Source organism: Ictidomys tridecemlineatus, chromosome 8, assembly GCF_052094955.1.
Source record: "Ictidomys tridecemlineatus isolate mIctTri1 chromosome 8, mIctTri1.hap1, whole genome shotgun sequence".
Taxonomy (NCBI): domain Eukaryota; kingdom Metazoa; phylum Chordata; class Mammalia; order Rodentia; family Sciuridae; genus Ictidomys; species Ictidomys tridecemlineatus.
Window position 1 is genome coordinate 52684024 of NC_135484.1, and position 26462 is coordinate 52710485.

General features: G+C 37.8%; 1 protein-coding gene and 1 long non-coding RNA gene across 3 annotated transcripts in view; one reads left to right on the forward strand and one right to left on the reverse strand.

Annotated features, from left to right (window-relative positions):
• LOC144366121 (uncharacterized) overlaps positions 1-14251 on the forward strand; it is a 120626-nt gene extending 106375 nt beyond the window's left edge. Inside the window, exon 3 of the long non-coding RNA XR_013424979.1 lies at positions 14163-14251. This is a non-coding gene — a long non-coding RNA (uncharacterized LOC144366121). The remainder of the gene's footprint in view (positions 1-14162) is intronic.
• Positions 1-25663, reverse strand: part of Slc16a10 (solute carrier family 16 member 10) — a 119165-nt gene extending 93502 nt beyond the window's left edge. The window contains exon 1 of one of the 2 annotated variants that reach the window (XM_005330169.5): positions 25072-25663. In XM_005330169.5, the coding sequence (XP_005330226.2) occupies positions 25072-25390 (319 nt within the window). In that variant the 5' untranslated portion in view covers positions 25391-25663. The remainder of the gene's footprint in view (positions 1-25071) is intronic. The other variant, XM_078019483.1, reaches the window with a different exon arrangement.
• Between the last annotated feature and the right edge of the window lie 799 nt (positions 25664-26462).

Genomic DNA, 26462 nt, shown 5'->3' on the forward strand with positions numbered 1-26462 from the left:
TGCCCTGGATTCAATCCTGAGCACTCCAAAAAAAATATTTTTAAGTATAAAATTTATGTCTTGAAGAAACTCTTAACTATAGAAAAAATATTTTGAAAATTGAACTTCCAGAGCTATCTAAGCTTAAACTTGTCCATGAACTAAAATTCTAAAACAGTGATGTGGGAAAACTGCCATTTATCAACTTTAACACATACCTCTGATTTGAGGGCTCATTTTTTCCTGCTTATATATATTTTAAAATAATACTTATGAGCACTTCCATACGGGATATATGCCTATGATCATAAATATACTCAGAGGAAAATGTCTAATTATTTTTCCAAGAATTTGAGAAAGTATTACACACAGAAAATGAAATGAAAAAAAAAAGGTTTTATGAGACCCAAAATAGGGATGTTGGAACAATGTCAACTTATTTCCCTGAGTACCAGTGTGATTATGATAACAAGTGCAAATCACTTTTTATGGAAATGGTACAGGCTCTACAGTCATGACCCATTTGTGTGTGTGTGTGTGTGTGTGTTTTCTTTTTTTCTTTTTGGTACCAGGGATCAAATCCAGGGGCACTTTAACCACTGAGCCATATCCCCAATCCTTTTTTATATTTCATCTTACGACAGGGCCTCCCCTAAATTGGTTAAGGCCTCATAAAGTTGCTGAGGCTAGCTTTGAACTCACAATATTGCTAGTATACATATCATGTTAATTTCTGTGACTAACGTCCCATGAGTACTACTAAATAGTTTAAGCAAACTTCCTAATTAAAAACTGAACTTAGCTTAGTGGGGCATAGTGGCATACACTTGTAATCCCAACAGCTTGGGAGGCTGAGGCAGGAGGATCAAAAGTCCAAGGCCCTAAGCTACTTAGTGAGACCCCTGTCTCAAAATAAAAAATAAAAAGGGCTGTGGATGGAGGTCAGTGATAACCCTAGCAACAAAAGAAAAAAAAAATGACTGCACTTAATCAATTTTTAAATTCTTTTATCATAAAAATTATGAGTTTGGATACAAAAAAATACCTGAAGAAAGTTATTCAAAATATAAAGACTAGCAATCCTGTTACTACTATGATTCCCAAAACAGTGATGTTACAGTGCTCTTCTGCACTGTTGTTTAGATTCCAAAATTCCAAGACCCTGTCTCTAAATATAAAAAGGGCTGGGGCTGGAATGTGGCGCAGTGGTTGAGCAACCCTGGTTTCAATACCCAGTACCGCCCCCCTCAAAAAAAAAAAAAAAGTGTTGATACTGTGCTGAATAAGTTAGCAAGACTTTGACCCAAAATAAAATTTAAAATGGCTGGTAATATATGTAGCTTAATGGTAGAGTGCTCGCCCAGTGTGTGCAAGGTCCTGGGTTCAATCCAACACTCCAAAAAATAAGAAATAAATTAAATAATGTAAAAAAATTAAACAGTACAGAAAAAGAAAAGAATAATACAAACTATCTCAATCTTTTTATATAGTTACACCCTTTTGACCACATTCAGCCTTAATTACTTCTTTAGCAGTCCCATCTCCAAACACGACCACTCTGGGAGCTAGAGCTTCAAGATATGAATTTGGAGTCACAAACATTTAGTAAATAACATATAGGTTGCATCAAAAATTTTTGGCAATGCTGCTATAGAGGTCATCAAACTGTTAACCTGCAAGCCAAATATGGCCTACTGCCCATTTTGTACAACCCACAATCTAAAAACAGTTTTATCGTTTTTAAAAGGTTGAAAAAAAAATCAAAGGACAGTGTATTTGTAACTCTTACTACACAGGATTAAAAAGAATGAGGTTTCTCTATATGGTCTGATAGGGCCCAGGTTTTTGTTGCTGTTGTTGTTGTTGTTATTTTAAGACAGGGTCTTACTGTGTTTCCCAGATGGCCTTGATCTCACTATACTTCTGCCTCAGCCTCCCAAGTAGCTGAGATTGAAAATCATTCACCACTACACCCACTGTCACTGGGCCAACTTCTAAAATATATAATTAGGGGCCAGCAGGTCTAGTTCAGTGATAGAATGCTTGCCTAGCATGTCTGATGCCCTGGGTTCAATTCCTAGCACTGCGAAAAATATTTTTTTAATTAAAATACATAATCATCATTAACAAGAACACTGGAGATTTACTATTTTTACCCTACTTACTTCCAAACAGGAGCTGATCGAGCCTATTTCTGTGTCAGCAATATTATCAGGGTGGGGATATAGTTCAGTGGTAGATGGTAGTGTACTTGCTTCCTATATGTAAGGTCCCATGTTCAATCTCCAGCAAGATGAAAAAGAAAAAGAAATTCTCAGAACTGTTAAGCCCATCAGAAGGTGATGTGGTCTATTCAGAAGATGAGGTACATGGTTTCTGTATTAGTCATTACTATAAAAAAAAATCTGAGCTAACCAACTTACAAAGAGAAAAGGTTTGGTTTTGTTCATGCTGTTGGAGTTTTTGTTCATGCTGTTGGAGGTTTCAAGCTATGGTCAATTGGCTCCACTGCTTTTGGGACTGTGCTGAGGTAGCACATGATGATACAAGGATTTGGCAGAGCAAAACCGACACTCATAGCAGGGAAGTGACAAAGACAGGAAGAAGATGTGGCCAGGATCCCCTTCCGGGGCATGCCCCCAATGATCTAAAGACCTCTCATGAGGCCACCACCTCCCAGTAGCACCTCCCTGGGGAGCAAGCCTTGACCACATGGGACTGTTGGGGACACTTAAGATCCAAACTATAGCAGTTGCCAAAGACAAACAGGCCACTCAGTCCCCTTAATCTTGGCTTCACTGAACTGCATAAGGCTTCATGTAAAAGTCCTATTCTGTTTTCATCAGCAAGACACCCTCCAGCAGCTGTGCATACAAGTTGGATCCTACTCCTGTTTTCATTTTGCTCATTCCTTGGCTTTTTCTTCCTGGGGACCCTGCAGTATATTCTGAACAGGAGTAAAGACATTTCCTTAGACTTTACCCAGCTTCTCTGGTTGGGTAAAGCAAAAAAGGGAAGTAAAATTAGGTTTTTATACTTATTCTCAACACCAACCTTCCTAGTTTCCTTCCCAGTGGTCTATTGTTGCATATATCACCTGAGATCATTCATCTTAAACTTGCTAGGTAAAAGTAGAGTAACTGAATTAAAAAGAGGCTTAAAGCTACCACAACATTCATGAAATTTATTGATCAGGTTTACTTTGTCTTTTACCATTTTTTCTTACCATTTGCATTTTGCATCAATTTTCGAGACTGTCAACAAGAAGCCTTATAAGGCCAATTGTCTGAATAGTAAAGCTTACATGCAGTAGTAAAGCTTACAATAATCAATTATTTTATTAATTTTACTCTTTCATGTTTATTAGATTTCTTCTTTGGTGAACTGTTCATGTCTTTTACCTATTCTTGTTTGGGGATAATAGTATTTGTAAAAATTCTTCACAACCTAACATGACAATGGCACCAAGTCCAATGCCCTATTCTTCCTGGACAACAAAAAGAGAGAGCAAGAGAAAGAAAGAGAGAGAGACCTTTAAAGTGTCAATAATTTGGTTCAGTTTCCCTTTTTCTTCCTTCTCTTCTTATAATGCAACAGAAAGGGCACTAGATTTGGAGTCCTATGACATAGGTTCACTGATGAGACCCTGGTAGTTATTTACTAACCATAAAGCAAGGAAGCTGGATTAATTGGTCAGCAAGGCCCCAAAGATCTAAAATTCTTTTGTCTATTTGTCTTTTCCTATTCCCTCCCACTATCAATGATGGGACTGAATCTAGGGCATCAATGATGGGAAGATAGTAACTGTGAGTTAAGTATAAAATTTGTGGGGGGTTAGTAGTCATAAGTCAGTGTTGGAGGACTTCACATCTTGAAAGGGTTCAGTTTCTATATAAATGACAAAGTTAATTAAGATACTACCATCTCAGGGTCAGATTTTGGTTCCGCTGAGATTTTTTTTTTTTTTTTTTTAGTTGTAGGTAGACGTAATATTCACCATTTTATGTGGTGCTGAGGATCAAACTCAGTGCCCCATGCATGCTAGGCAAGCACTCAACCACTAAGGTACAAACCCAGCCCTGTTGAGAATGTTAATGGCATTATTACAAACAAATAACTTCAAAGTAAATAATCAAATATTGACTAAAACAGATACAGTTCAAAAAGTTGGCTTATTTGGTAGTACAAAAGAATAAGCCGGTCATATTTGTTTTGATCCTCCCACTTCTTTTACCAATCCTCTTCAATATTCCAACTTCCATGCAACTGTGCCAGGTTAACTTTTTCTTCTAAAGGACAAAATTTAAAAGTCAATGTGTGTACTGCAAAAAAAGTAATCCTGATTTTAAATGTTTCAGTTTTATCCTAAAAAGGGCCAGTACTTGTCCAGTGTGATGTCTCACAACTGTAATCACACCTAATCAGGAGGCTAAGGCATGAGACTAGCAACTTGAGGACCTCAGAATAAAAAATCTAATAAATCACTGGGAAGCAGCTCAGTGGTAGGGTGCTTGTCTAGCATGTATGAGGCCCTAGGTTCTATTTCTAATACCACAAAATAAAAAAATAAAAAAGTAGGGGAACCCATACTTTTAGTTTTACAGTATCTTCCATTCTACCAATATATGCTTGCTTCTCCTGCCCCATCCTTTTTAGGGTACTTCTTCTGTCCTCCTCAGCCTCCAGAGTAGCTGAGATTATAGGGTACACCAGTACACTCAACTACCTTTTTTATTTTTATTTTTATTTTTATTTTTTTATTTATTTAGTACAAGGGATTTATTTACCCAGGAGCACTTTATCACTGAGCTAAAACCCCAACCCTTTTTATTTTTTATTTTGAGACAGGGGGTTGCTAAATTGCTTAGGCCCTCACTAAATTACTGAGGGTGAACTTGAACTTTCGATCTTCCTGTTGTCAGCCTCCCCAGTCCCTGGGATTATAGGCATATGCCACCATACCCAGGCCAACTATCATTTTCTTAAAAAAGAAATTCAAGCTTCTCTTAAAAAGATCTGATTCAAAAAAAAAACACAAAAAACATTGAAATCTGCAAGTACTGGGGAGGGAAGGCCTCATATGTGCTAAGCAAGTGCTTTACCAATAAGTTACATCCTCTGCCCCAAACATAACTTTTTTACAAATAGTAGGAAAAGAAATCCATTTAAAATTCCTCCATCCCAATGCAATTATTTTTCATTTTTCCATAGTACCTTTTTGTTCACAAGCATGACCACTTTGAAAGCTTAAATCAAGTAAACCATTCTGCTCCTTCCCCATCAGGCATTTCCATGGTGCTACATAGCAACCATTATAATTTACATAGCAACATAGTCCACAAAGTAGATGATCATCATTTATTTAACCATTTCTGTATCTGGGGGCATTTAAGTTGAATCCAGAGTTTAGATTTTTATAGTAATAATACCGTGAACATCTTCATGCGGTTAAGTTTTTTCTTTCTTACAAGTCATTAGGCAAGATATTAGGGAAAAGATTCTGGGTCAAGTGATCTGACAATATTTGGTATTTTAAAATAGCTCTTTCCAAAATAATTTTAATTTAACAATAAGGAATATTAAGCATCTATGTGTGATATTAAAAGTATATTATGTAAATATGAGAAATCGTTCTGTGTCATGGGTGTAGGAGGTAAGAAGTTCCTAAAATAGTATGATAAAACATCATCTTTCAGTCCCTTGATTCCTCATTGCTTGGAGAAATAAACACTCCATATAGCCCTTTGATGAGAGATAGGAAGACAAAACTGCAAATCTCTTTTTAGGTTTCAACAAAAGGGTAATAAAAGAGTTTGTCAGCTTCACGACTCTATTTTTTTTAATATTTATTTTTCAGTTGTAGTTGGATACAATACCTTTATTTTATTTATTTTTATGTGGTGCTGAGGATCGAACTCAGGGCCTCGCATGTGCTAGGCGAAAGCTCCACCGCTGAGCCAAAACCCCAGCCCATTCACAACCCTATTTTTAAAGGGTCTTATCAGATTTCTAGGGATGATACTATGAGTTTTCTTCAACTTATACAATAATGCTTTTTATCAAGGTACTCCATGATCTGACCTTCTCTAGACACCAAAATGCCTGAAAAATAAGGGAGCAATCAGAACACTGACTTAAAAAAAACAAAAACATTTCTTACTACTTATTAAAAGCGCAGGCAATCCTATTCATTCTATGCCATATTCATCATCAAACTTTTCCCTTGACCAATCATTGCAAAACTATAGACATGATACATCTTTTAATTTACACTTCAAAATGGAGATGTAAAAGCAATCTGTCCATGCTTCCACCAAAAAAAAAGAAGAAAGAAAAAAATTCCACTGCTGAGGTATGATGGACATAAGAAAAAGTCTTGAAAAACATAAAATAAAATACCACTAGGAAAAAAATAGAGCCAAGCATGGTAGCACATACCTGTAATCTCAATAACTCGGGAGGCTGAGGCAAGAGGATGACAAATTCCAGGTCAACCATGGCAATTTATCAAGATCCTGCTTCATAATAAAAAGTAAAATGGATAACAGGGATGTAGTTCAGTAGTAAAGTGTCCCCAAGTTCATTCCCAAGTGCCAAAAAAGGAAAAGAACCCACTACATGTAAGTTATGGAAGATTGCCGGGTGTTTTTGTTTTTGTTTTTGTTTTTGTTTTATAATGAGTATGTCTTTTTTATCTTAACATCACCAAGTTTTTATGAGTGTCTGTGCATACACAATACTCTGTACTTATTGTTCATATACAGGAAAATATAATATATAAGATTTAAAAGTTAATGATACTGCTGCATATCAGTTTAATAGATGGTATAGTTTTCCATTATTCGTTAAATTATTGTCCCATCCATTTGGTTTATATTCTTAATCTTTTACAAAAGGAAAATGTAAAATCCTAATATATGATTAGAGGCTCTTAGAAATGGGAGCAAGTATTAGGTAACACTTTCAGAGAATTACAGATGTTAAGATCAGCAAAGAGCCTGCAAACTGGAGAGTGAGTTCACTGAAGTTCATTTCAATATTCTTTTTCTTTTCCATATTCTTTTTAAAATTAATTATTTATTTCTATGTGACAGCAGAATGCATTACAATTCTTATTACATACATCGAGCACAATTTTTCATATCTCTGGTTGTACACATAGTATATTCACACCAATTCTTATCTTCATACATGTAATTGGATAATAATATCCATCACATTCCACCTGCTTCACTCTTCCTGCTAACGATTGCTTTAGCTATTCTGGGTCTCTTATTTTTCAAATGAATTTCAAGTTCATTCCCAAGTACCAAAAAAAGGAAAAGAATCCAGTACATGTACGTCATGGAAGATTGACGGGGTTTTTTTGATTGGTTTTTGTTGTTTTGTTTTGTTTTGTTTTGTTTTGGTACTGAGGGTTGAACCCAGGGGCACTTTACCACTGTTACAGCCTAGTCATTTTAACTTTTATTTTGAGACAGGATCTCACAAAGTTTTCAAGACTGACATCAAATTTTTGATCCTCTTGCCTCAGCTTCCTGAGTCACTGTGATTGCCACAGCACCCAGCTGGAAGCTTGATTTTTATGTACCTCTTAAATATATATACTTTTCATTATAAAATATTTAAGACACAAAAAATTATAGGTACTACCAATCAACTTTGTCAAATTTTAGTTTTTTATAAATATTTGCTTTAGAATTTTTTAAAAACAAAGTATGGAATTGAAGTTTCTTGTGTAGCCCCCTCCTCCATTCCCCTCTTCCCTTTCACAGAGATAATTACATTCTGAATTGGCTCAGTATAATTTCTATGCAGATTTCTATACTTTTATTATATAATTATGTCTCAATAAAATATATCCAAACTTCTTTAATTCTAAGATGCATATTTTTTCACATTAAAACATCTCTAAAATGTTGAGGCATCTTACAATCCATAATGAATCACTACATCATAGTTTAATTGGCAGTTTTTCTCCTTTTTTGGTGTGCACAAAATATTAGCATGACATTTTAGAGTCAATGAAATGGGGCAAAACAGTTTAACATGATTTTTTAGAAAATGTAAACAATATCATCAGACATTCTTTCATATTTTCACTCAGAATTGTTTTTGAGATTTACCAAAGCTAAAACATATATGCAACATCTTTAATGTCTTAATTTACCAAAACACACCAAAGCATTAGGAGACATCTAGGTAAGGGCCAAGTTCTATGTTTGTTGATGGAAATGGTAACTGTTCATGGGTCAAATGTATGTGCTTTGACTAAAAGAAGAGATGTAACAAACAAAATAGAAGAAAAATAAGGAAGGAGAGAAGAGAAACAGAACAGAGGTTCCCTGTGTGTTTGATTTGATAGTAGTTAGGGTCAAAGATGTTATAGTTTGGATCTGGAATATGTCACAAAGGCCAATGTATAAAAGGCCTGATCCCTAAAGTGGTGTTATTAGGAAGTGGTAGAACCTCTAAGAAGTGAGACCTAGTGGGAGGTCTTAGGTACTGGGGTTGTGTTCTAGGAGGGGATTGTGGTCTCTTCCTATCTCTTTCACATCCAGGCCACGAGGAAATGGTTTGCTCTACCACCCACTCCCTGCTATGACGTGCTGCCCCTACAGGACCAATTGGTCATGGACTAAAACCTCCAAACCTGTAAACCAAAATAAACATGTCCTCTTTCTAAGTTGATTACCATAGGTATTCTATCATAGTACCAGAAAGCTGACTAACACAGCAGACATCAGAATAACTAAACTTGATAACTGAGAAATTACAATGACAATAGAGGGAACTGTTTGCTGAAATCTGTGCTATTGCTGCTGGCCAGTAGCTATTGTTACTAAGAGCCCAAATGCCCATGTCAGCCAGGGGAGCACTAAGATCCAGACCCTGCCCTTAACAATGGACTCCTCTAACTCCTCTAACTCACCAGCATCATGATAAGGCAGATCACAAAGTGCAGGTACAAGGAAGAGGCATTTATGCAACCAAGGATGCACCTCATTCGTTGTTCCCTCCAGCTCTGTTCTTTCTTGACTCTTTCACACACCCCTCTCCCTTTTTTATATTCCTTGGTCTTGATATTACTTTAGTCAAGAAGTCCAATTCAAAGAAATCCAATTCAAAGACCCATTGTCTGCCTGGGCTACACACATACCACAAAGTTTTAGTCTATTGAGTGTTAAAAGGGACAAGAAAACGGAACAAGAGATCCTAAAACCTCTTTCATATTTCTATTTGATTTTAAAGCACCTTACTAGAGGCAGATTAAGAGCCACAGTAAGCTTTTCTACAAATACATAGAGTACTTAGCTTTCAGGATCAGAGGACATATTGTGATAATTCTTAGGGTATTCAATATATTCCTATTTAATTCTTACTGTATATTTTCCCCTTTGTCTCCATTTAACTACAAGACAGTTGAGGGGAAAAAATGGTAATACTTTAATACCAGCTAATAGAGAAATGCCCACATTTATTCACATTTGTCAAGTAAAAGTATTAATAACCTCTTTAATAAAGATAACTAAAGAAATATAGAATTCCTAAAATATTTAATTTAGTAACAGATAAACTGTCTTTTTTATGAAACTAATATTTCAAATTCTAATATATTTTATTTAATATAGGGAAATACAATCAAATGACCCAAACCATTTTATCGTTTTTTCTTCCTCCAAAATATTACTGTAAGCCACAAAATTCACTGTGTTCTGCTGTTTTGCAACTAAAGTTCCTGTTACCTGCTGACATTTTTGAAGTGTGTTTGAACATAAAATTATTGGAACATTCTTTCAACTCTCAAATTTGATTAACTCACTTTCTGTCCAGTTATCCTAATTAACCTACAGCCTTCAAATTTTGGGGTTATTGCTGCCAATTCTGTACAACCATTTGTTTAATGCACAGTCTGCTCTAATACCTTCTTAGGAAAAATTACAAATAAAAACCCTTTTTAATTTCTATTAATTAACTAGACATTGGAATGTGCCATACCCTATAATCTGTATTAATGTGTGAATACAAGTTTGCCTGCTTCATAAGACGCATTCAAAAAATACTTGTTAGACTGAAATAAATTCTTACAGGACTTTCATTGATTTGAAACCATCACTAAAAGTCTACATGTGCCCAGCACTGTGCTGGGCAATACAGACATAACTAAACAAGATCAACACAGCTCCTGCACTTGTAAACCTTCCCTGAATAGGGAAGAAGTCAAACATTAACAAATAATTACCAAAAAATAGCTAAAAAACTGATGCCACAATTGGTACCTTGCACAAAGCCTAACAAAGTTAAGCTTAGTACCTACTATTACCAACACCTCTGCTTTAAAAATATAAATACTATACTTAATAAAGAACTTTGTTGAGTTCTTAGATCAGGAGTGATACCAAATGTGGAAGAGCGCGACAAAGTCAGGTCAAAAGTTAAAACTTTTGCGAAATGGTGGTGGTGGGTGGACCCTCATTGTGAATGTAATTAATGCCACTTAACTGTACACTTAAAATGGTTAAAATGATACATTTCTATGCTATTTTTTCCACAATAAAAAAAATAAGTTTTTACATGTATAATCAACAAATACTTAAACCAGGAGTACTTCTGAGTCTCCAATGGTAATATACTGGTAGACAGAAGAAGCGATACAGCACAGAGGTAAAAATGGACAAAAACTGTTTGGCTTTGATTCTAACCTTCCATCAATTGTACAGTCCACATCCTTTGCTCACCTATCAGAGCACAGCTTGGGAGGCTACAATCTTGGAAACTGGTTTCACCACAAATACATAGTTTCTAATCTTGGTTGAATTTTCAACCCTTGTCCTTAATCAGTTCCCAAAACTTTGCCATTCTCTTTAAATTTGGCACTCAATCCCACAGCCACATTTAGAGACCTCTTACCCTTAGTTTTCTGGTTCTCACTAATGCTACTTTTGCTCCCATTCCTCCTTTCTCTCCAGGTCTTCAATAGGTGTTCCCAAAGCAAGCACTCTACTACTGAGCTACATCCCCAGTCTATACAATTTCTTTTAATTAAAACACACTCATAAACACACATAAATATACACACACACAGAGTGTTATCCTCTTACTAAATTTATAATGTGGATAAACAATATAGAATAAAATTAAAATAGGGTTTACAAGAGAAATGAAAACATATGTCCAAACACTTCCATACCAATGTTTGTAGCAATACTTTTCAAGATGGGAAAAACCAGAAACAACTCAGTTATTTATCATCATGTGAATGCATAAAAAATTGTGGTATAGGTATACAATGGAATATTACTCAGTAATAAAAAGAAACTACCTACATGCAACAACATGGATGAATATCAAAAGTGTCATGCTGAATACAAACAAGACACAAAAGAGAATGCACTGTATGATTCCACTTATACATGTATAAAAATTTATAATTTAAATTATAGTGACAGAAAGCAGATTAATTGTGTCCATGAGCCAGAGTGTAAGGGAAGAAGATCTTCTACAGAGGGGCCCAAGTGAACATTCTAGAGTGAAAAAAAAATGTTCTTTATTATGATTGTGATGACAGCTACATGACTTATATAGTTGTCAGGACTCATCAAATTGTACACTTAAAATTGGTGAATTTTATTATATGTAAAATATCCTTCAAAAAAGCTAGCTTTTAAAAATTAATTAAATGCACCTGGTTCTCTTCCACCCTGTACTTTAGGTGGGGCCCATGACTACAGGTCACTTGGAGGAAGCCTGGATGGGTGTGGTTTGCACTCTGCCTCCTGGGCTTAGTGCTTTCTCTTTAGGTGCTGCACATGAAGGTGCTGCATGCCCACGACTGGGATTACCTGCTCAGCAGCTCTGTAACAACATTGGCACCCCATTCACTGTTTGTGCGCCTTCTCCTCCAGGTTACCTGCAGGGATGCTGGGCCTCGAGCCGACGGGTGTCCCCCCCTGGTTCTATCTACTTGGCCTGGCTCCTGTTCTTCAGGTTCTATAATTTGTACATTATTTGTAGCACCATCTACACTACCAACATTGGCCTGTTGTTTCTTAGTTTCTGGGTGGTCCAGGAAGCCAGGGGCAAGAGCAATGAGGCCTGACCCAAGCCAGGCTGACCTCATCTGCTTTGCTATGGCACATGAGCTTTGCCTAAAAGGGCCACATATCTGTCCTAGAAAGCCCTGCATCGTTCACCTCACTCCCTCTGCAACTACATAAAGGAAAATGGACCAAAATGTGCCTCATCTCTGCCCCCAAGGGCTGATTTCTGCCATTGCCTCGGGGGAGGGCTGAATGATAAAATTTCTTAAACTAAAAAACAAAAATAATTGAATTGAGCCTTCTAAAATGTATCTTAGTTAAGATTTTTAAATTTACACTTCTTTTCTAAAAACCTAACTTATATTTCAATTCTAAGGTAAGTCAGTACCATATAATACTAGTATTTTATCATACATAAACTTCTTGACTGATTATAAATAATACTTGGCTGAATTCTGTTTTATTTCTAAAAAACCTTATCAAGGCAACAATTTACAACTTAAGTAGACAGGTAAATTTTGTTATTAAAAAATGGCTTTGATTATTATAAATAAATAAATAAATAAACAGTATATCTCTGATGGTCCTACATAGCAATCTCATTTACTCTCAAATGTTAAGATTCTTTGGAAACTTCCACATTGGATATCTCAAACTCCAAAAGTGAATACTCATCTTCTTTGGAGATACTCTACCCAGGTGGAAAAGCTAGGGCAAGGAGAGACTTTCTCCTTTTTTCATTCCCTTAATATTGAAATGTATACTTTTTTTTTATTCCCACCCCACCCCTAGCATCCCCCCCCCCAAAAAAAGCAATACTTAAATAATACGGACTTCTTCAAAGTTTGATGTATAAATTAGCTCAGGTTTTAATATATAAATAGAATTGTAGCTACATGAGACTCACTTCCTAAACAATCTGTATTCAAACCAGTTTTATAATATTGCTAACTTGCCTAATTCTGATCAAAAATGCGTATACAGTTTGCAAGCCTTCCCCAGTGTTCATCCTTAGCTAGAGGTAAGACTCTGAATTGTGTCTAAGGCCAACCTGAAAATCTACCACAAGATAGTATATTAATGTATTTTCCCTATTGTTCCATACAGTTTCCAGAGTTATAGAATGACCATGCTACAATGCAGGGAGGAAAAGGTTAATGGAAACTTGTTTCCATTCACTTACTATTAGACTTAGAAAAGCTGATCAATTTTGACAGTTCTACTGACTCACTGACTTGCTTCCCAAAAAAACTAGGGATATTTCCAGCTCAATAGAGTAATTATCCAAAGATCAGTGACCAATGATTAATTTATCCTCTTAAGTGACCATGAATTATGGGGATTACATAGCCTTGACATTTTTCCATTATCCATTCTCAGTTGCCACTAGACACCCAAAGTCATCATGACAAATTAGAAGAAGACAGATTAATTGGATTAAGTATTATTTTTACCAGATTTTTTTCCACTAAGAGTCTACCTTTTAAGTGACTTAATATTTGTTTCCTAATCAAAGATACAAAAAAGTAACTACCACACATATAAAACTAATTTTAAAAGCATTCACATAACAAATGAACACTAAGATATAAACAACCGTGTTTTGAAGTGAATACCAAAAACTTACATTGCTCTTTTGCAATTCCTGACCTTTGCTGTTATCAAGTTTCTCTATGTCTGGTATGTTGGCATAGGACTTCTGTTTCTCAAATTCTTAAAGAGGAAAAATGGTTTAGATGAACTTTCCTTTTCTTCCTTTGACCATAGTCATTAGAAGTCAAATTTTTTAGTCAGCAAACCAATACTTCAGTTCCTCCCAGCAAGCAAAACAACAAATAAGCATGGTTAAAATATTGCCTTATGCCCTGATGTTAATTTTAATACAGACCTTATAAATGAAGCAATATGGTATTAAAAAACACACAGTTAGGCTGGGGATACAGCTCAGTTGGTACTACAGTGCTTGACTCACAGGCACAAGGCCCTGGGTTCAATCCCCAGAATCTCCAAGACACAGTTACTGGAATGGTAAAGGTATCTTCATGTACAAAAAAAGGAAACAATCGCTTCCCCCCCACACACCCTACACCCCACCACCTCCCACCCCACCAATCCCTCGCTTTTTACTGGTTTTTCTTCCAGGATCACTGAACTTCCAGCACTTCCAGCAGAGCTTCAATCACAAAAGTGCAATTCAGGACCTGAGTCCAGAGAGTTTACAGATCAGCAAGTGAGTCAACATACATGCCCTCTAACAGGCACAAGCCAACATGATTAATAATAATATCATTCAACATATTTGTGGTGCTTCATACATCTAAAAGTGCTTTAATATTCTATTTTCTTACTCAAATATCCCTATTCACTGAGTGACAGAAAACTAAGGCAAAATACACTCCTGACTCCATTCCTGGTCAATGTGTGATTCATGAGGACACCACCTTCCCTATAAATCTCAGATGTCTAAGATGAGTGTACAAAAACAAATTCTGTTTTTCACAAGATATAAGCTATTCCACCTAGTCCTAGTCCATACAGAACTTAATTTCATTTCTTCTAGTTTTCCTAGACAATTTATTTAAAGAGCAGAACCTAGTCAGGACATAGTGGCAAACGCCTAAAATTCCAATAGGGAGGGAGGAGGATCACAAATTCTAAGCCAGCCAAGGCATCTTGGCAAGACCCTCAGCAACTCTGTAAGACTCTGCCTCAAAATTAAAAATAACTGGCGTATAGCTCAGTGGTAAAGCACCCCTGGGTTCAATCCCCAGTGCGCGCGCGCACACACACACACACACACACACACACACACACACACACACACACAAGAATAGAATCTGTATTTGAAAGAACTGTTTTCATTTTGAACTGAGTCAAATAACTGGCCTAGTTTCTAAATTCTGTGAAAGCTGATCTACAAAATAACATCATCTGCTTGTTGAATGGGTTTTCTACCACTGTCAATAAATTACATTTGTATTTGAAATATAAAAATTAGTTGAAATAATTCTAAGCTATTTTCACAGTTTCTCTGTCTAGGATATCTTGAAAATAAGACTCACAGACTGGCTTAAATACATCATGAGTAAAAGAAAAGTCAGCCTGTCAAAAGTCTAAGAGGTTGCTAGGCATGGTGATGCACACCTGTAATCCCAGCAGCTCAGGAAGCTTAGGCAGGAGAATCTCAAGTTCAAAACCAGCCTCAGTAACCTAGTGAGGTCCTGTCTCAAAATTTAAAAAAGAAAGAAAAATGATGATATCAATTGAAACAAACTCAATTACCCAGGAGCACCTGGAGGTCTGCTCAAGACAGAACGTCTGGATTTTTATGATTATGTCATATTCCCCTCAGAGACACATGTTCTTTGCAAAGCTCTACCTCTGACAGCTTCACTCTCGGGCTTCCAGGTTGCATTTCTAGTTATCTATTTGGCATTACCCCTTGAGGTCCTGCTGGCTTGGAACATTCTGCATGCCTAAAATCTAAGACAGCCTTTCCCTGGCAACTCCTCCTCATGCCCCTGGTCTGGTCAACAGCTCCATTCAGGATTATTGACATCATCTTGGGAGCCCAGTACAAAATAAAAAGGTGGGGCTCTCTGATCAAAACTTACTCAGACACAGGCTCCATATGTAGTCATCCCCTGTTTCAGTGTTCTCCATCAGTGTCCACACACATCATTAGCCAAAAGCCCTCAGTCTATCCTTTGTAATGCCTCACTGCTATTCCATCATTCCCATTTCCTTGTTGTACCTCAAATCTCATCCAGCTTTCAGTCAGGGACTTAGTAACCTTAGTGTCCATCCTACTTCTTTCTTCTGCAAATCAGTCAACCTTTTAAAGCACTTCTTCAGAAACCCTCAATTTCTTCCCATGGCCTATCTATCAAATAATGTCCAAACTCCTTCAGTTGGCATTCAGATCTTCAGTCCCCAGCTCTACCGTTATTTTCCAGCCTTACCTTCTACAACTCTCCACTACATAACCTGAGTTCTAGCCAAACCAAACTCCTTGATATCTACTTGAATAAGACCTGTAAGTAGTTAAGAATAAAGAACCTGGGTCCTGAAGCCAGACTTATGTTCAAATCTAGCCCTGCTATTTATGGGCTTTAGTAGAGCGGAGACATAATAGTTACATACTAGGATTGCTAGGCAGATAAAACAGGGTAACATAAAATATACAGCAAAACACAGAAGAGACATTCAGTGTTAGAACTGCTCCTGGGTCCTTGCCCAGAACTTGCACCTTCACCTGGAATGCCAGGTGAGAGGAAAGTCTACCAATCCTTTAATGTCTAACTCAAAAGCTACTTTTACACTCATGTTTCCCTTCAGATCACACAAATTATTCACCTTTTACAAAAGTTACCTTCATGAAACCTTACTTAATCAGCTCAGTCTTCTTTTTATCTTCTCTAAAATGCTATATCTTGTCTGCACTGCATTTAGCATGTATAGCATATTGCCTAGGTTTATTTATGTACACACCATTTTGCCTCCTCTCAAGAGCATGGAGTAAGTCAAATTCACTTCTGCTTCTTGAATGGCTCTTGATATACAGTTTGTAATAAAAAAATCAATAATAGGTAGGTATAGGACCCTGCCAGGGTCCTATACCTACCTATTATTCCAGTCACATAGGAAGCTGAGGCAGGAGGATCTCAAATTCAAAGCCAGTCTGTACAACTTAGCAAGATCCTGTCTCAAAAAAAAATTTTTTTTTAATGGGCTAGGAACATGGGTCAGTGGTAGAGCACCTACCTCACATGTGCAAGGCCCTGGGTTTGAGCCTCACCACCAAAACAAAACAAACAAATAAATAAATGATTTTTTTTATTTGAAAAAAAATCGGGAGTGCTGGGGATGTAGCTCGGCGGTACAGTACCCCTGAGTTTGATCCCTAGTACTGCCAAAACAAAACAAATTAAATGATTTCTATGTCCTCTTTTAAAAATAATGGTTAATTTCCCTCCTCAACCTCAACTACAGGAAAGACCTTGACAACACCTGTGCTGAGAAAGCAAAAGAAAGGGAACAAGGGTGTGCCCTACTTGCGGAGGTGTGTCAGGTGAGAATCTAAGGCCTAGGATAATCTCAAGCCTTCCTAGTATTCCCACCTATAGTAACAAAGTTTGATTATAATATATTCACTGTTTTACATCCTCTTGTATTTCTAGATCTTCTTATAAATAATTGCCAAGCCATTTGTTGCTCCTAAAGGACACAAAAACTGAGAAAGCACATAGTCTATAAGCAGTAAAATATAACCTAAATTGTTTTTTTAAATGCTACTGGAACTTCCCAAATTAGCAAATATTTAAAAATAAATAAATAAAACATAACAATGGTAGGGCTTTCAAGGAGCCAGTACATTGCTGGTGACACTGTAAACTTTCCAGTATTCTAAAGAATAATCTGGCAATGTGTAACAAGTGTTATAAAATTACTCATACCCTTTGAACCAATAATCTCACTTTTGAACGTATATCCCAAGGAAGTAATCCAAGAGGATAAGAAAATAATTTGTCCAAAGATGTTTACAGATATGCTACTTCCATTTCATAACACTATCTGCTACTCAAACAGCCAACAAAGGAGGTCTGGCTGAGTAACCTAGGGTAGACCAGTATGGTAAATGTAACATTAGTGAAACTATTATGTTGGGCCCCCTTGGAATAGAGAAAAAACATACCTAAAAAGTGTCACTGAGAAACAGCATACAAAAGTAAATATAGATAAATATACAATTCCTTATTTGCAATTCTGAAAAAAAAAAAGGTTTTTAAGATAGTATCAACACTTAAAACAAAACTGGACTTGAACTGACATGAGGCTGTTCATGGTCTTTGTCCCACTTATACCGAATGCTTACACCTTAAAATGCTACTACTCTCCAAGTGAGTAAAAAAGACAAAAAAACTGCAGATAAACCAAATCCCTCCCTCTCCAAGTAATTGGTTTACAAGGTATCTTAGACTTGTTTAGAGATATTTTAAAAATGTGTGTAGGTACAAGACCACTGTTTTACAATTCAAAAAATCTGAATTTTATATTTATACATATGCTTATATATATAAATAAACACATGCATCAGTTGTAAATTTCAAGTAGGAGTCAGGTTCAGTGCTCCCTCTTTGTTTTAATATATTTCTTTTAGTTGTTGGTAGATTTTTTTTATTAATTTATATGCGGTACTGAGAATTAAACCCAGTGCCTCACACATGCCAAGCAAGCGCACTACCGCTGAACCACAGCCCAGCCTCAGTGTTCCCTGGTTTTACTGCTTGGAAAGAGGGAGTATATTCTTCCAAGGAGGCTAACCTTAAAATGCTCCAGGTGAGTAAAAAAGACAAAAAAACTGCAGATAAACAAAATCCCTCTCCGAGTAATTAGTTTCCAAACCAATAAAATGGTACTTATTCTAATTTCTTTTAAAATTCAAGTAGACTTCTACAGAAGATTTCACAACATTTCTGGGTCAGGTTTAGTTGTCAGTCCTACCCAGCATCATTCATAGACCCAAGTTTATATAAAAAAATGATAAATGCTCATGTTTTATAAAGAATCTTCCAAGTGACTCATAACTAGTCTGATCAAAAATTTCAATTTTAAAATTACTTTAAATCTTTTAGTTTAAATAAACATTAAAACTTTTTTTTTAACATCCAGGCAAAGACCCTTTCAATATTTTTCTGCTTGCCAACAATAAAATACGGGAAAAATAGTTTATTTGCCTTTGCTCCCCATTTAAGTAGCCTATGTAATGCAGAAACACATGAAAACTGCCAAATAAATGTTAGATAGAAATTATTATTTATGGTAATGACAATCCTAAATAAAATTCCCCCCCACACCGAGGTACTGGAAGTTGAACCCAGGAACACTCTACTACTAAGCTACAACCACAGTCCTTTTTATTTTTATTTTGAGACAGGGTCTTGCTAAATTGCCCAGGCCGGACTCAAATTTGCAATCCTCCTGTTCAGCCTCCAGATTCACTATATTATAGTAACAATCCACTGAGCCCAGCTCTAAATGGAATTCTTTTCCAAAAATGATTTCACAGTTTTCTGTATAGATGACATCATTGAGGTTTGGGAGATTATACAAGTAAACATTCAGGAAATTGTTTCAAAGGAAAGAAAAAAAAAAGAAGGGTTCTACTTTCAGGACAATTCTTTATATAAGTACAAATTTCCCCCTAGTTAAAAAGATGTTCTTAAATTCAATTTAATTTTTGTAACCCAACCCTAAACTGTGAAAGTTACAACTTCTTTATCTATAAATGACATCCTAATAAGCTGGCTGGGCGAAGTGATGCACATGCCTATTGTATCTGTAATCTCAGCCACTCAGAAGACTGAAGCAAAATTGTCACAAATTCAAAGCCAACCTGAGCAACTTAGTAAAATGCTGTCTCAAAATAAAAAATAAAAAGGTCTGGGGGTGGCTCAGTAATATAGCACCCTTGGGTTCAATACTCAGCACAAAAGAGAGAAAGAGAGAGGGAGGGAGATATTGATAGGTGTTGCAAAATGCTTTCATTCCTGAATGGTATCAAAAATCCTACTTCATGCTCAGTAAGGTGGGGCACAGCTGTAATCCCAACAACCTGAAAGGTTGAGGCAGGAGGATTACAAATTTAAGGCCAGCTTCAGCAACTTAGTAAGGCCATAAGCAACTTAGAAACACTACCTCAAAACTTAAAAATTTAAAAAAAAAAAAGTGTTAGGGATGTAGATCATTGATAAAGTAGCCCTGTGTTACCAGTACCACCCCCCACAAAAAAAAGTTAAATAGTTTTTAAAAGTTGACTATCAAAGTCCTGAAAGGGAGGTTCTTTAGCCACTATCATTAATTCAACCCTGTACAGTAATATCACAAAACCTACTGGAACTTGTGATCCTCCTGTCTCAGCCTCCTGAGTCACTGGAATTAGGGACATTCACCACTGATATTTTTTAAAAACTCAAATACACAACTACAACATTTGTTTTCTCTAGGAAGAAAGTAGTATGTAAGTAAATGAGATTAATGCCCTAGCAAGATCCCAGAATGTGTCCCATGACACTGTATCAGGAAGATAAACAGGAACTATATACTTCATCAGTCCACGGATTTTCCAATAACAGAATTAAACAAAGTTCTAATTTCTATGTGAAAACAATGTTCCAGTTAATTGTAGAATTTGTTTTAGTTTTTCAAAAAGTATAGATACCCCTTCACCCTGACAAGAAGCATTCACATGTGAACAAGAAAAAAACTGAAGAAACAACTCAAGCTCACCTTACTCCCTTCTGATCTACAACTACTACCAACACAGCAAGATGTGCGAGGCACATCTCAAGAGTTCCATGTTCCCACAGCTATGCCCGGTAATGAGACTGTGTTGCCATGAGTATTTTTCTTTTGTTCTACTGCCCAACTTGGAGTTCAGCTGACTTTCCCTGAATTTCACAGTAAGATTTATAACCACAGAGAAAGAAGCCATCAGATGCCTTTCCCAGCATACACTACCTACTGAAATATCCACAGAATTTCTGTCTTTTAGAATAAGAGGGAGTCCTTATATTGCAAATGCCTTTCAAGTATTCTATCACTTCCTGTTACTCATTTGAATCTCTTTTTTTAAATTTTTAATTGATTTTTTAAAAATAAATGACAGCGGAATGCATTATAATTCTTATTACACATATACAGCACAGTTTTTCATATCTCTGGTTGTATATAAAGTATGTTGACACCAATTCGTGTCTTCATACATGTACGTTGGATAATGATGTCCATCACATTCCACTATCTTTGCTAACCTCATTTGTATCTCAACAGATTCTATAAACTCCTTGGGAAGGACATATCTCTCTCAGTCACTATCTCCAATGCCCCCAACACAGAGCCCAAAACAGGGTTACACTGTGGTTAAGCATTTGTAAATTAAGGAGGATAAATAGGAAGATACGTAAAGTCACTTAAACTTTAGTGCATATGAATTTCTTCTGGCCCTTTCCTAAGAAAGTTTGGCTGTATCATCCATTATGTAGGAAGAATTAAGAAAGCCCTGCAGAGAAGCAAGCCTAAGGGAAGCTCCTCTTCATTCTGCCATGAAGGATTGCCCTGGATTGAATTAAAGAAGCATATTCTCCAAAGAAAGCCCCAGACTCTTGCTTGAAAGCCATATAAAAAGTACAATGTTTTTCTGTGGAAGTCTTACCACACTTCAAAAATCTATTTCAACAAGACATGAATAATTGGCAATTGTTGCTGAATGTAAGGTAATTTTAAAAGCAGAGAATCGCTGGTAGGGTAGCCACACCTATAAATCCCAGCTACAAGTTGGAGGGCCAGCGTGAGCAATTTAGGGAGACCCTTTCTCAAAAAGTAAAATGGATTAGGAATGCATCACAGTGGTAAAACATCTCTAGGATCAATTCCTAACACAGAAAAAAAAAAAAAAGTAGTAGTTACAGAGATCCTAACCTTCTAATCTTTCAGACTTTTTTCTAACCCCTGAATGCCTTCTCTAGTATTCAAGCAATCATTAGTCAACATTAAAAAAAAAAAAAAAGTCAAATTTGCAGAATTTTATCAAGCCAGTGCAATATGATCAAAGGTTAAAAATCCAGTTCCTGGAGTCAGATAAACTTGAGGTTAAAATCTGGTTCCACTACTTACTTGAAAACTCTGTGGGCCTGAGTTTTCACATCTGAAAAGAATTAACAAGGCCTATCTGATGGAGTTACAGTAATGTTTAAATAGGACCCCATATAAAATGCTTACTATTAGGTAGTACTCAAGAAATGTGGGGCTGAGGATGTGGTAGCATGCTCGCCTAGCATAAGTGAAGCACTGGGTTCGATTCTCAGCACCACATAAAAATCAAATAAAGATAGTGTGTCCACCTAAAGCTAAAAAATAAACATTAAAAGAAAGAAAGAAATGTGCACCATCACTTGGAGACCTAGGTACCCATTCTATCACCACCTCCCTGTGTATCCTCAAGATAATCATTCATTGTAAAGCTAATGAAAACTAGGAGACGGAACTAACTGCCCTCTAAGGCCAGCATTACCAATCATGAATAAGGTAACCGGAAAACACACCAAAACTTCAAACAGGCTGGGCATAGTAGCACACGCCTGTAATCCCAGTGGCTCAGGAGGCTGAAGCAGGAGGATCACAAGTTCAAAGCCAGTCTCAGCAACTTAGCAAGGCCCTAAGCAACTTAGGGAGATTCTGTCTCTAAATAAAATATAAAAAAGGGCTGGGGATCTGGCTCAGTGGTTAATCACCCCTGTACCAAAAAAGCACCTCAGTACCAAAGAAAAGCCTTAAACAAATTCCAAATAATTTGTGTTGTACTTGAAGCTTGTTTGCATATGTTTGATTACCTAAGACTCATCATTAGATAATCAAAATGAAAAAGCCTAAACAGCCAAATTTCAAAGCAGCTGGGGGTATAGCTCAGAGGCCAAACACAAGGCCCCTATCTATAAATAAATAAATAAATAGATAGATAGATAGATAAATTAATATCTGATATTCTCAAATATTCACTGCTGCTATAGATGGTGAACTTTATGAAACTACTGGTGGGTGCTGGGTAGAGAACCTTAACAATATTGGCTTAAATACTATCTTATGGGCTGTAGGTATAGTTCATATCTAGCATGTGCCAGATCCTGGATTCAATCCTCAACACCACACACACACACACACACAAAAAAAAAAAAAAAAAAGAAACCTACAAGAGTTTCAAAGAGAGTGCAAGAGGCAAACCAGGTTCCTTCCTTTCCCTCACTGCTTTTGTTTGGATCTAGAATGTCTACCAAAAACCCTGTATTAAGACTTGGTCTCCAACTTGGTACTGCTGGGAGATAGTGAAACCTTTAAGAGAAGCCTAGTGGGAGGTCTAAGATCATGAGGGCACAACCTTGAAGGAGACTGTGGGACCCTGACCACTTCAACACTCTCTTTCAGTTCTGGTCATGAGATAAATGGTTTTGCCCCACAGCACTAGAACCGAAAAGCAACGGGGCCAACCAATCATAGACTGAAATCTCCAAAACTGTGAGCCAAAATAAACTTTTCTTCTTTATAAGTTGATTATCTCAGGTATCCATTACAGATTAGAAAGCTGCTAATGCACTAACCTTGAGCTACCCAGTACTGGGATATTGTAGCCAACTGGTACTTTGGGAATGCATAGTAGGTAGAAACTTTCACACTGTAAAATTTCAATCCCTAGAAAAGCTATCATCTCAGTCTGTCCATTTGTCAGTCAGTCATGTGATCAGTTGGGGTCACAGTCAGTCTCTCTCTTCCTCCCTCTCTCAAAAAAAAGGAAGATGAAAACTCAGACACCAATGGCATCTATTCACCAGAGTTGCAAAAACAATGGTAAACAAGATTGCAGTAGTTTTTACTCTATCAAAAATCTATAATCCAAGGCAAGAATATACTAAATGCTGCAGGAACCAGTCTGAAAATGCTAACCCCCTCAATTCTTTCTCCTTTTGAACTTTTCACTCCAAAGTACTCATATAGAAAATACAAAATTTTGTTAACTATTAAATACACACATCTATTCTACTGAAATTTACAAAGATTGCTTTTCATAAATAGTAAGGACATATTATTATATTTCAAACACTTCTGTATCTCTTTGATCTGCACAACACAGCTGCTTCAATAGTTATTTAAGAAACAGAAATTTCAGGTTAAGTATTATTCACATGCACAAGAAGACAATGTACAAGAATATTTATTGCAGCTTTGTTTATAATAAGTTTGGGAAGCAATATAAATGTCCATTGAAGAAAGGGAGAATGCATAAAGTACAATATACCCATAATGAAAATCACATAAGGTAAAATGGAAAAACTTTGAGCTACCAGCTGAAATTGAGGTTATTATATGGATAAATCCTAAACATGATACAAGACAAAAGAAAATCAGGTTGTGGAATGATACAAATATTATAATACTATTTATATAAGATTTTTAAATCTTCAACATTATCTTTGCTTAGAATTTGTTACTATAGTCCTGCTTATTCTAGGTATGCACACTAAAGATTACTAATCATATAAAGTTCCCCAAATGGCAGAGAGGGATCCTGATTTAGTAATGAAAATTACTTAGCCCTTAAGATTAGGTGACATGTGTTCTCTGCATTCTGCTACTCATCAAGAAACTCTATTTCACTGAGCCTCGGTTTTCCTCACCTAAATGGGTTGATAACTCTTGCCTTGCAAACTGAGAAAAATAATTAATGGGGAAATGTTTCACTGAAGATTTTAGATGTTTGTTAGTTTTTTGTTGTTGTTTTGCGGGTTTTGGGGGGTTTTTGTTGTTGTGGTTGTGGTGGTGGTTATGGTTGTTGTTTGGCCTAATCAGTGAAGAGGTAAGGTAATAACGAAAAAAGCTGAGTCTGTGCCTTTTACACGTTTAGTATATTGTAGACAATGTCCAAGAACACAGAAGGAAGGGGCAATCCCTCACCTTTCTCTTCCTAGTCCCAGATGCGGATGCCTCCTATGCTTTCTAAATTTAGCACGGGAAAGAGCGATGTGAGACTGGCTTTCCACAGGCTTTTCCTGACCTTGGGATACATTTTTCATCTCTCCATCTACCAAGCCACCCCGGGCCCCAACATACACCCTCCCTCTGCAGCCGAGCAGGCTGAATAACCCAATCGTCCAGGACAAGAAAGAGACTGTAAAAAAATGACAATGAGATGTTGTTGGTGTTGGAAGATTCTGTTTGTTTTCTAACACTAAGAGGGAAAGTAATGTGGACTTTTAGCGCCCACTCTGCGGAGGGGAGAAGTGGAAACCTGGGCTTATTTGCAAGAAGTTCTGCAACTTGTTTCCACACTAAGACTGGCACACCGAGCCGCAGGCTCCATAGGTAACAGGACAGACACAGCGCTCTCCCCTTCTGGCACCTGGGGAACCACCATGATTGACACTGGGGCACGGACATACACCCAGCACATGAAATGCGCTTGGGGACCCCGCGTCCCCCAGGGCTGGTTGCTGCGCCTCACCTGTCTTAAAGACCATCTTGTCACCGTCCTTGGACCCGAAAGTCTTCAGCATGGACACGAAGAGCACCCCACAGGCATTCTGGATGCCGAACACCGACCCATTGCACCACATAGCCGCCAGCATCACTAGCCAGCCCCAGCCGCCCTCGGGGGGCTCCCGGGGCTCCCGGGGCTCCACCTCCACCTTCTCAGCGGCCGCCTCAGAGCCTTCCGAGGGTCCCGCGTCAGACAGAGGAGCTTCCCCCATCGGTACGGGGCCGGGCGGCTGCTCCTCGCTCGTCCCCTGCACGGCGGCGGGTTCCTCCTGGGAGGGCACCATGGCCCGGGGCGGAGAGCGCGAAGGCGCGGGTTCCCGGCCCGCTCCCGAAGGAACAGGGAAAGCCGCGCGGGCGGATCAGGAGGCCGAGGCGAGGACGGTAGAGCCCTTGACTGGCAAGCAGGCGGGCGGCCAGCGGCGCAGAGACCGCCGCGAAGACTGCAGCGGCGCGCGAGCGCCTCTGGACTCAGGACTCGCGCCTCACAGTCCACAACCCCGCACTCCCGACGGAGCCCGCGGCCAGCGGCCGGTTCTTAAAGGCGCCCCCCGCCCGGCCGGCAGGGGGCGTGGCCGGCAGCGGGACGTGCCCCCAGAGCCCACAGATGATTGGGCCTGGAAAGGCGGAGGCGGGACGCCCCGTGGCGCAGGGCCCCGGGAGCCCGCTGGTGTCTGAGGCTGTGCGCGCGTCTGCCTTGGGGCCTGCTAACTGGAGGGCGCCGGGGTCACAAAGGTGCAGGTCACCCCTCCTCGGGAGTGTTAACAAGAGGGGTGCGTCTACTCCTAGGTACAGGTTGGGTCATCCGGTCAGTAGCACTGGGTCTTTACCCCCAACTCAGTGTCAGCGTCACAACCAAACATCTCTTGGGTTTTTTTGTTTATTTTTTGGCGTTCACTTCTTCATGCTAATTATAAAATACATTATGCCACTTGCCTACTTAGGAAATCAGAAGAAAAAGAGGCCTTATTTACTTCATTCCTTCTGCATTCGTGTACAGTTTCCTTTGAATACTTGGCACATTGAAGATGCTCATTTTGGAAGACAGACTAAAATTCTAAAAACTTCAACCAACAAAGTATTTTTGAGACAGCTAGAAAACATTAATTTTCAAATATGTGCAGTTGTTTTTACTTTAAACAATTACTAAAATCTTTATTCAACTCTGTCTTCCTGAGCATGAAGTGTCAATGTGCATGCCTAAAAAGTAGCTAACTTGGTGTGCAATATTGAGGACGATTTTTAATTTCTCATTTACTCAGATTCTTCACTTCAACCAAAGTCAAAATATGCCAACCACTTATGTGCTTATGTGCCCACCATTGTGGAGGAGTATACAGATGACTGCAATTAGTCACA